The 11,829-nt window shown below is 41.7% G+C and overlaps 1 protein-coding gene across 1 annotated transcript in view; it reads left to right on the top strand.

Annotated features, from left to right (window-relative positions):
- Positions 1-869: 869 nt before the first annotated feature.
- Positions 870-11,829, top strand: part of CHIC2 (cysteine rich hydrophobic domain 2) — a 31,735-nt gene continuing 20,775 nt past the window's right edge. The window contains exons 1-2 of the mRNA XM_025198368.1: positions 870-6,384; positions 6,553-6,708. Coding sequence (XP_025054153.1) covers positions 6,274-6,384; positions 6,553-6,708 — 267 coding nt within the window. The 5' untranslated portion in view covers positions 870-6,273. The remainder of the gene's footprint in view (positions 6,385-6,552; positions 6,709-11,829) is intronic.

The raw sequence follows: 11,829 nt of genomic DNA, 5'->3' as shown, positions 1-11,829 counted from the left end.
CAGTTTAGAGATGACCCGAGATGATGACGTGGAGCTGATAACGTTGTCTGTTTTTAATGTTGTGGATACTTCCATGCTACTATCGGTTGCTTAAAGTTTACCTGTGTTGAAATTTTCCATGCTGTCTGTCTGCCTTAGCCTTATAATCTTTGGCAATTTTCAGCCAATAGGATGCAACTGTTTTGAAAAATACATAGTTTTTTCCATGTTCCATTCTGGTGACCTTTCATTCGAAAAGGCTTAGTAGTTATGTGTTTGGAGCAGGAACTTGAAATTTGATAATGGTTAGGCATCTGTCAGCTACATGCCCTTTTGATATCCTTATTGAAATTTGCTCAGTTCATTAAACTTTGAAAAATCATAGTTTAGGCACAGTGCAGGTAGATATTTTAGGTGCAGCAAACTTCCTTGTGCATTCCATCTGCCCTGGGCATGCTTCATTGCTATGCAGAACAAGACTTTTTTTGCAGGTTAGTTCACAGTATCTATGGGCATCTGAATAGAGAGCAGGGTAAAGGTCAGTCTTGCTCTCTCCGTGTCTTGCCTGCTGTGCCTGGGTAGTCCAAAGAAAGAAGCTGCTGATTCAAATACCAGTGGGAACAAGGTTGGCACCTTGGGGAATAGAAGTAGAGGCAGTAGCTAAGAGGAAGGAAAACAGGAACTGCAAGTTGGGGACAAAACTAAGACTACTTTTTTATCAACTTTTATCTCTGTAAACTGGACAGCAAAATGTGTCTCAACCCTCTATTATCATCCCACGGTAAGGATGTTAGTTTGCTAATGCTATCAGTTACTTTGTTAGCTCAAGTGGCAGAGGTCAGTGCCACTGGATCTAAACATTCCAGCCCCGATGATGATGCATGTGGCTTTTTCTGATAACGAGTGATGGAATATGGAGGAGTTTTTAACAAATTCATGAATTTGTGTCTTTGCACAAAAAAATGCACATATACACAAATGTTAAATATTGTTATGGTTTTATGGCAAGTACTCAAAAGATAAAAAAATGCCTCTAAAACTTTAATAGGGCCCCTTGTGCATATGTTTTGATTGTTTCTTAGTACTATTTTGATACCTCTTACTGTTTTGGTGGAATTTTTTTTGTTTCTTTCTTCACCCCCCCTTGGGACCATTGCATCATTTAGAGCCTAGAATGCACTGTGTTCATTTAACAAGCACCTGTTCAGTATTCTATTTTCCATAATCCTGTTTATAATCCCATGTCTCATTTAGAATATACCATTCAGACCCTGTTCTGAAGGCCAGTTATGAATTTCTTCTTGAACTTTTTCTATGCTGATTATTACTGATGTGTCTGACTTTCAAAAACAGTAGTAAATTCTTCTCAACAGTCATGTGAAGTAAGGGACTTGTATCATGCACAAGAGTTCATTCAGTTTTAACTATATGGAAGCTTTGCATAATTTAGGACATAAAAGGTCTACTACTACTAGGTGCTGCATTTCCCAGAGGGCCAAATACTAAACATTCATAAACTAATAAATAAATGTACTTAATGTAAACTCAGAGAATACACTCTATAGATCATAAGTGGCAAATGTTTTGAATACATGCTATTAAGTGTTACAGGTTGTAGCCATATTGGTCTATAAGCAAAAAGGAATCAGAACTCTGGTTAAAGGGGATATCTTTTATTAGACCAACTAGATATTTGCAAAAAAAAAAATCTTTATTTACAAGCTTTTTGGCGCACACACCCTTCCTCAGGCATAGGAGAATGCAAAGATTGTAACATTTCTTCTAGGTGGAAATGAAATTCATAATTCACAGATCTGAAGGTGTTGTAAGATCTCCTGGTTAGAAAAGTTCATTTTGTGCAAATTAGGCTTAGATAAAAGTTAGAGCAGTCTATTTACCTCAAAGTTGTCTGATGGTAAGCAGGATGTTGGATTATGTGTTTGGTTTTTTTTCTGGTTATGATGTTTCATATTTTGCAGGAGGGTGGGTAGATGCAAGGAATTTCTCTTGCATTGAGGCAGCTCCAAGCTCTGTGAACATGCAAATTTAGCTTGGAACAAAAGGCTGGAGCAAGGGTGTCAGCTTTCAGGTTTTAAGGTGTTGAATTTTGCCTTCTTGTAAAACTATCAAGTTTTCATATAACAGATGGCTAAATTTGATATCTTCCATGTTTCAGGGATACAGGTTGTAACCTTATTGGTTTACAGGCAAATGGAATCAGAACTCTGGGTAGAGGTGATATCTTTTATTAGACCAAGCTGACACCCTTGCTCCTCCTGCCTTTTGTTCTGAGCTAAATTTGCATGCTCACAGAGCTCAGAGCTGCCTGAACACAAGAGAAATTCCTTGCCCAGGAAAGCATTCCACCTATTCATCCTCCTGCAAAATATGAAACATCATAACCAGAAGGAAACTTAAACTTAATTACAGTTAACTGCGTAAATGGTATTTCAGGTCAGTTATATGGCTTTTGGATCTGACCCTTCCTTGATGGGTATGCAACGCTATTTACTTTACGAAATGGGAAGAGAAGGCTTCTCCCACCTCTCAGTCCAACAGCTTAATGGGTAGAAGAGAGCTGTCCAATTGGTGGCTAGTGGACTCCCTCCCAGCTGCCCCTCCAACCCCACCCCCCTCCCCAATTGCTCCTGCTGGCGCAGCTGGGTTCTTCAGGCTCTTCCACTGTCCTCCAGCTTTTACCTGCCCCTGCTTTTGCCCCTGTAGTGGGAGGGGGGCGGGGGATCTGAGCTGCACACATGGCAGGGGAGAGGACTGTATTGCTTGCACTGCACTTGGGAGGCAGAAGCTGGGCTGACCACACTGCTGGGAGGAGAAGAGGGGTATACTGCTGGATATGTGGCAGAGGGAGGCAGGCTACCTGTGCTGTGGGGGGTGGAGAAGAGGCCAGGTGAGTGGCACATGTAGCCAGGAGGGGAGAGGAGAGCCAGGCTGCCTGTGCTGCTTGGAGGTGCCTGGTAGTTGGACTGTGTGTGTGGTGTGGAGGTGGTATGTTAGGCTGCCCATGGGGCTGTAGCCTATATGGTGTGTGGCTCCCAGCTGCCTGGAATTTTTATGGCTTTGGATTAGGGGCACTTGTTCAGGCACTGGAAGACTCAGGTTCTAGGCCTCCCTCAGTCAGCTTGACGCCACATTTCCCATTTTGCTGGCAAGTGCCCTAGCAACCAGGTTACGGTCTAGGCTGGGGTAAGCAACATTTTTTGGCCGGAGTGCTGAAAAAACCACAATGTCTACCTTGGAAGGTGCCAGAGTACTGATACACCAGAGCAGCTGTTTTCAGCTTCCCAGCTGCAGCCGGCCCATGGAGCCTGGTTTGCTTGCATCAGGACTTGCAGCCTCCCAGCCTCCTGCTGGGAGCAGCCTGGGCTCTGTGGCTAGCAGCAGCTGCTTAGAGCCCGGGCTGGCGGTGGTGTGCCGAGCAAAATGGCCTTGCGTGCCATGCTCGGCATGCCTGGGGGTTGCTGACGCCCGGGCTACGCATTGCCAAGAACAGCTTCCACTTTTATTGAAGCTGACCTACTGACTGGCCAACACAGCAAGGTATGTGGGGCCAAGCAGAGAATAGGCCAGAAGCACTGTCTTAGTGCTACAGGCACAGTCTGGGAATTTAGTGTGCTCTGAATTCTGGCTTCTGCTCCTTCCCCAATAGAGTTTCTGCATTTTGCATTTAATAGTCATTGGATAAAATTGGGCTGACAGCAGTAGGATAGTTTGTCCCACTAGTAGCAGTAGGGGCTGGAACTTAAGGACCCTCACTTATCAGGCAGCCTGTCTCTCTCTGAGTCGTACCCCTTTTGGCTGGGTTGCTTCCTGGCCTAGTGCATCTTTCCCTCCTGGCTGCTACTGATAGCCAGAACAAGTCCTTGCTGTGTGTGTGCGCGCGCGCACGCATGTGCACAGGGGCACTATGATCTAAAAAGCTGTATTAATGACTCAAAATGACATTTATACAGCTGAAGATAAGTGCTAGTTCTTCACCAAAAGAAGAGTTGGGTTTGGCCCCATAGCTTTAAAAGCACGTCTTGTTTTGGTGCCACCTTGCTCTTCAGGATGTGCATTTGTCCTTCAATTTTTCAAGTGTAGAAATGGGTTACTTCAACTATAGACCATTGAAAAAGATGGCCCTTTCAAGTTTAAATCAGTGCTGAAGCTTAAGAATCTTCTGCCCAACCTTTTTCTAGGAACTATGCTGAGAATTGATTTTTACCCTAAAATTTAAATACAGTAAGCATTCATGATGCAATTGTTACTTGAAGTGCTTTAATACAAGTACAAAAATCAAAGCAATACCTAATGGGATACATTTTTTATTTATTTTGAAAAATAACTTGCATGGGGAAAGGAGAACAGTAATTTTCATTGCCCTTAATGGTGATTTGAAGCTACATTAGGTAAAGGACATATTTGAATAGGGAACATGAACTTGATTTGTCTAGCAAAGGTAACTCTCATTTTCATTCATTTCAAACAATCAAGGTATATTAGGTGAATGGGTTGTAACTTAACATAAGTTGTTTGAATCCTAACCAGTACCATATCAGAGCAAGGGTATAGTGTAGAGAGCAACAGACCCAACAGGGGTTTTGATATGCTTTCCCAGTTCAGTAATAAGTGATAAGACTTAGTCATGGTCATGGTACAAACTTTTTTTTGGTCACTGTATTTTTAGATATTGATTTTTTTTCCTGTAAAATGTATTTTTTTTATTTTACTCTGGCCAGGTCATCTCACCTTGGAGGGATACAAATGATGAAGTAGCATCCACAGAACAAATATATTATTATAGAAACCTTTAACTTTATTTCTTAGCTTCCTTTGCTGATGCTTCAGAGAAACTTTTCTGCGCCTACTTTTAACTGTTGGTCTGTGCCTTGGGACCAATATTTGTTGACAATTAAACCTCTACTTCAGGCTCTCTGTGGATTGAGTTCGTTAAGACTGCATTGGTTAATGTTTTGAAGATTCCTGTAGTATAAAAGTTAGATGTGTAATTCTGTAAAAGTACAAAATTAAATTCTGTACAAGTCAGTGGAAAACAAGCATTGTTGTGTCAGCCATTGGTGAGTGCTTTGGTACATTACATATTAGAATTTCTTCCACGATATTGCAGTGCATTCAGATTTGCCTTGAGTTTTGGGCATTAATAAGATCTGCACAGATGGCAAGTTTTAAAACCATATAGGAGTTAAAATTAGCAAGTTAAAATTTTCCTCACCTATTTTTTTAATGTTTGAAAAGTAGAACATCTTACAGGTCCATATTACCTTAGTCTCTTAGCTGTTATCATTTAACATCTTAAATGGAAAATTGTCTAAGAAGTTTTTTTTAGGGTTGCTTTATTTTATGCATCTCAATGAGAATTAATATTCAACCCAAGGAGGAAGACTTCTAGGTCTTGACTGAGTTGTCCTGGGTGGACCAGACAAAGACTCTTGTTGAAGGTTATGGTGTTCTCAGCAAGCATAGGCCTCTTATGTTAAAAACTGCACAACTTGAGCTTTATCTACCTTTATATTTTCCTACAATACAGGAAAGTAGCATGTGCCAAGTATAGCTGAATTTAATTGAATCAGTTTTGTAATTATTATGTTTACATTTTGTTTGTAGACTACGACTCTGTTATCATTGCAAAATTGTTGTAGCTAGCGCTGCTATAATAATAGTCCATAAGGCTCTTTACTTGGTATGATTCATGCATCTTGGGCTGTAATGTTTGAGAGCTTAGTTTGATTACATATTTTGTAGTTGTTTAAAACTTGTTTAAGCTATGATGATATTAATTAAAGAAATACTGTCAACTTGATCTTTTTGATCAGCTCAAAGCAGGAGCGTCATACTCATCAGATGGCATGGAACTGGCCTGAGGGCTAAATTAAGCTCACAGATTGATCCTGTGTGCTGAATCCAGCATGCAGGGCTGGTTCAATGTGAGCACCCCGGACAAGCACCATGTGATGAATGCCATGTAGAGCCCATGGAATCTGGCTACCCTTAGCTTCAAGAAATACTTTGTTACAATGCCTCTTAAATATTTCCGGAAATTAAAAAAAATAATTTATAACATTTTTTTTAATATAACTGGCTTTGGATCCCTCTCCCTTTTTGTGTCTTGAATAGTCATTTGACCAAGTCTTAATGCAACATCGAATGCATCCTTTTTCTTTCATGTTTAAGTGTATCTACACTTAAAAGGCCTTTTCACCAGCACCAAAGCCTTCAGGAAAACACCCCCTTAGAGGGCTTGAGGAAGAGTAGCTAGTGTTAACAAAATCATTCATGATGTGTGTGCTAAATTACCATTTTCCTGGTATGTTTTTGTGTTGTTTCTGCAGGTTTGGACTGAGCAATAGATTTGAATCTGAATTCCCTTCATCATTAACTGGAAAGGTTAGTATCCTTTGGGTAAGTTAGAAATGTAAGGCTAAGTTAGAAACTAGACAAGTTTGATATTTGGATTTCTATATATACTCAAGCTTTACAAGAAAACTTACGAAGTTATAATGCAGTGGTATTAGAGTTATTTTCCTTTTCTTTTTCTTTTTTAATTCTTCTTAGGTTGCACCAGAGGAATTTAAAGCCAGCATCAGCAGAGTTAACAGTTGTCTTAAGAAGAACCTTCCTGTTAATGTCCGATGGCTACTTTGTGGCTGCCTTTGTTGCTGCTGTACCTTAGGTTGTAGTATGTGGCCAGTTATTTGCCTCAGTAAAAGAGTAAGTTGGATTATATTTATTATTGTTTGCTTATGTGTTTGTGAATTTGGAAATAATTCCTATCTGTGCACCCAGTTTTCAAAATGAACAAAATGGTTTTAAACCAAAATGACTTAATCAGGATTAATCGTACCTTTTGTTATTTTTGGTGCAAGTTGTCATTAGACTAGCTCTTCAGGTTATAATGGAAACTAGACAGACCCATGGTGATTTTATTTCAGAGAACAACTTTCAACATCGCAGGTGAAGTAATCTTTTCCATCCACTTTCTTTTCCATAATACCCAGTATGGACCTTTTAGAGATTTAGATGGTGGTTACTTAGATGTCTGAAAAACTTGGGACTCCTTGTATCTCACTGTTTTGCACCCTGTTTCCATCACCCTCCCTTCATACTTTCCTCCTATCTCCTCTGTTTTCATGGCAAACATACCTTCTCTCTTCATCTCCTGGCAGGGGCGTTATGTACTCTCATGTTAGCAGTATTGTAACCCTTGCCTCAGCAATTTAAATATACCCCATATGTTTAAAATGCCAGGTTATGGTGAGCTGGGGGCTTGCTGTGACTCAGCACTTCAAAGTACCTGGTTGCAAGACAAGCAACAGTTTAAATAGTGCAGTTAAAACAGAAGGAGGGGAGAACCTTAGTCAAGATAAGCTGTGCAGCTTCAAGAAGTCAGTTCAGTTCTTAGAAGTCTCAGAAACAAAATAAGGGAGGCTAATTCCTTTGTCTAGAGACCAGATTTTTTTTTAAGAAAGGAAAAATAATCAAAGTGATACTCTGATAACCATGACAAGCAGTAAGTTTTTTTTTTTGGTGTGGGGGCAGGGTTGTCTTGCATAAACTTCTGAAATGAGCCCTTGGAGTACTTGAATTTCTAGGGTTGCCAGTCTGGCAGCATTCATGAGCTTTACAGAATGAACTGTTTTGCTGAAATATAGTAATTTTCAGTCAGAGCTGTAGTATGAATAGAAGTGATTTTTTTTTTAATACCGGTACCCTTGCTAATTCTGGTCTGTGGATAAAAAGATGAAGGGCATGCTGATCTTTAGTCTTATTGTGATTCAGTTCTTCTCCCTTCTGGATCTGTGCTGGTTCAGACACTATCAACATTTAAGAGGATGATAAACTCTGCAAAAGAATACAGAGCACCTTTGATTATTTTGATTTGCATCAATCTTGTGCAAAGGTGCCGATAATTAAAGAAGTCATGCTGTGAGGGCATCTTAACTCCAGTTAGAATATGAGAGGTCAGAATATTTGAGAGAGGTGGAGCCAAGGCTCTGGGGTAGGGGAAAAGGTTCTGCATAGAAACTAGGAACTGGGAAGTTACAGGAGGGTTTCAGCTGAAGTTTGTTACTCAGGTGACCCATAAAGCTGTGACAAGGAGGTTAAATTTTTGGGATGGATGTGTGTACATGCATATTCTGTTTTGAGGAGGATGGAAACTGTTCTAGTGGTGGTCTTGGTTGGGTTGTATACACCTTTTATATATGAAGGAAAAACAACATATATTCTGAAATTGATGAAAAGCAGAAAAAATGGCAGCAGGTCAGGGCTGCTGTCCATGAGCTATGGCAGCTGCAATTCATGAGATAACCCAGATGAGCAGCTCAAGGCTGACAGTAAATCCCAGATTTCTCCTAGCCAGGCTGGAACCAGAAAGCAGAAGGTCCTGACCTTTTATCTAACAGCTTGGATGCCTCTGATCTGAAGCTTGAGGCCCAGAAAGTAGGGAAACTGGTAGATTAAAGATCAGTTAAGTCTGTCTTAAGAGTACAAATGTTGGTGTAGTAGTATATGTAACCATGGTGGCAGGGGCTGCCCATCAAACAGGGTTGTTACAAGGGTGATGCAAAGGGAAACCATGGCCACCACCTGGAAAGGATCACTGTTGGAGGAAAATAAAAAATGACTTTGAAGAGAGAAACCAGAAGGGACAAAGATGAGTACCCAAATCGAAAGGCCCAAACCTGTAATCTGGCTGGGGAAGAATTCTAGCATATTAATTCTGTCTCTCCAGTGACTTCTTTGAAAACCCGTGGCCTAGCCATTGTCCAGAAAGGGGTGGTTTGGAGCATACTAGGAGTGAGAACATTTGTGGTTAACATATAGCACTGCAGAGATTGTGGACAGTGCTGCTATCCAAGGAAACTGATAGTAGGTTACCATAATTTAAACAGTCTCAGGTCAGGGAGGCCTAAAGGTAACTTAAAATGATGTTATCCCCTTTCCCCTTGGGTGCAGCACAGAACTTGGGACTTTTTAAAAGTTGCAGTACCATTTGATCCCCAAAATCTTATTATAAAAATATTGGTATATTTTATACAGCTTTTTTGCATCAGTATCAAGATACTTTTAACAAATGAGGTTGTTGTCATTATCTCTGCATGTGGGGAAAGGCACAGAGAAGTTAAATGACTTTTCCAGTAAACTAGTTGAGAATAGAACCTATTCCTTCTGGTTTTGTTCTGTTCCCTAGATTGCAGAGTCTTTTCTGTTTGATTTTACTTGTATTCAAAATTTATTTTTTCCACTGATAAAGTAAGACTATGAGATCGTGATATGGTCTGGAATCTTCTAGTGAATGTACTGTACCTACATATACCTTAAGATAAGGGAAATGTTATTCTAACAAACTTGGACTGTGTCCAAATAGTAGTGAGGGAGGGTTTCATCATTACTGAGCTTTTGCAGGTAGCAGAACTTGTTGAGGCCATCCATTTTATTGATTTGGACTCTATTATGTAATTCCGCTACAAGAAGGGGGGTAAAATGGGTCTACTTCAGAGTGAGGGATTCTGCTCACTCCCCTGGCTGGCTGCTTTGCATGGGATGGGGAATATAAGAAGTCACAGAACTTATTGGTGGCTGGAAAGAAAAATGCTGCAAGAAGTGAAGAGACTAGATTATCTGCATTGGTTAGGGGAGAAAAGTTTGGCTTGGGGGTTTTCTTAAAAGTAGTTCTCATATATTGGGAAGACTCAAAACAGCCATGTATCCGTTTAATGTCTCATACTAGATTCTAGTATAAACATGCAGAGTGATTGCAGTTAAATCACAGTAGCAGATGTAGCTTGCTAACCTTAATACAGAGTACATGAGTTGATTGGAGTATATCTTGAAGAGTTGCATTACATTAGTAATTTGGATGCAGTAATTTTATGCAAGAGTTTTATGCAATGAACCCCAAAATTATTTAAGCTTGGGAAAATTTTAAGCCAAAATTTATTGTCTTGTATGTTACCAGAATCTAGTTTTATTAGAAACTCAAACATATTTGGGTTATAGTTTCATAGTGCTTAGGGTCGGAAGGGACCTAAACAGATCATCAGGTCTGGCCCTATGCTCCGGGCAGGAATGGATGCCGTGGTCATATCTCCCCAGCCAAATCATATCATGTTATGTTTTGTTTGTGCCCTCCTAGGCAAAGGAGGAGTGCCAACTCAGATGAGAAGCACAGCAAACTTTCTAATCCCTATGTAAAGGAGAAACAAGATCTTCTAGGGCAGGAGACTTCTAATTCTCTTAATCCTCTCCTACCCTAAAGGAAGCAAATGTTCTTACTAGTGTGGGCTTGGAGACAACCCAGGAATACAGTAGATGTTAACATAGTACAGAACAATACAGTTAAAAGAGGAGAAAGACCTCAGTCAGTCAATACAAGGCAGTGCAGCCTCATGAAGTCTGTTCAGTTCTTTGGAAGTGGCAGGAACAAAAGATGAGGGTTAACTCACTTGTTTAGAAGCAGGGTTTGTTTGTTTGTTTGTTTTTTTAAAGGAAAAAAAATAAAGTCCTCCAAAACTTGTTTACTGCTTTTCAAAAAATTTTTTTTTGTTTCACACAGCCTTCTGAAATGAGCCCTTGGAGCCCTTAAATTTCAAGGGTTGTTGTCACTTTAGCACAGGGGTGGGTAAAATACAGCCCGTGGGCCAGCTGGACTGCCAGGCCATTTTATCCAGCCTGCAGGGCCCCTCCAGAAGGCAATTATTACCAGCCCACAGCTGCCCCTTTGAAAGTCAGAGTGAGGCGTGGGTTTTCAGAGGTTGCATGCCATCAGACTGAGCCAGCTCTGTGCCTTAGCCTCCATGGGGCTTCCAGTAATCCAGCTGGGAGCCCCACATAGAGGCACAGAGCCAGCCCAGCCCAACGGCACATGACTCCCCACAGCAACCGGAACTCTAGCTGGGAGTTGTGGAGAGCCATGTATGAATGGGCTGGGTGGGCTCCATGCTGCCACATGCAGCTCCTGGCACATCTGGGAGCTGCATGCCATCAGGCTGGGCTGGGCTGGCTCCATGCCAGCATGTGGGGCTCCCAGTACTGCAACTGGGAGTGCATGTCTTCAAGCTGGGCCAGTCTGGCTCCTTTCCTCCACGTGTGGATCCCCACTGCAGTGTTGGGAAGCCCCATGAGGAGGCATGGAGCCTGCCTGGCCTAGCCCGATGGTGTGCAGCTCCTGCCTGCAGTGCTGGGAACCCCACGTGCTGGCACAGATCTAACTTGGCTTGTCTTGAAGGTGCACACCAGTGGGCCAAGTTGGGCTGGCTCCGTGCTACTATGTGTAGATCCTGGGACTCAATTAGAGCCACACACCACCAGAGGGCTCTGCCTGTGCAGGCCATGAGCACATTAAGGGCTTGCTGCTGTTGCTGGCAGGCGCTGTGTGCTATGGGGGTAGGGCGTGTGCTGAGGGGGCCCACACCCACCCACTTGTATTCTGCCACATACCTCACACACACAGCCCCACTCCCCTACAAATCCCACACCCACTTGCTAACTCGCACACATACCCCTGCACCCCTTTACAACCCCGTCAACCCCCCCCAACAATATACAAGAGTAAGACTTTATTCTGAGCTATTATGCAATCACCTCTATACACACTATGCAAATGCACAGAAATCAGGGCAACACTTTTTAAAAATAAAATAAAAATATGTTAAAGTAGATATTTGATTTTTAGTATATGATTTAGGGGTTTTTTCTGGTTCAAAGGTGGCAGATCCCCCTTCCAAAAGGAGTACTTCAAGGGGCAAGGGGAAGGACTTCCGGTGACAAAGGTCAGGGGTTAGGGGTGAGAGTTCTGGTCCCAAGATCTCAATTAGAGGATGGGTTACC

This window comes from Alligator sinensis, unplaced genomic scaffold (genome assembly GCF_000455745.1).
Source record: "Alligator sinensis unplaced genomic scaffold, ASM45574v1 scaffold134_1, whole genome shotgun sequence".
Classification (NCBI taxonomy): domain Eukaryota; kingdom Metazoa; phylum Chordata; order Crocodylia; family Alligatoridae; genus Alligator; species Alligator sinensis.
Note: the sequence above shows the minus strand (reverse complement) of the source record. Positions and strands in the feature narration are given on the sequence as shown.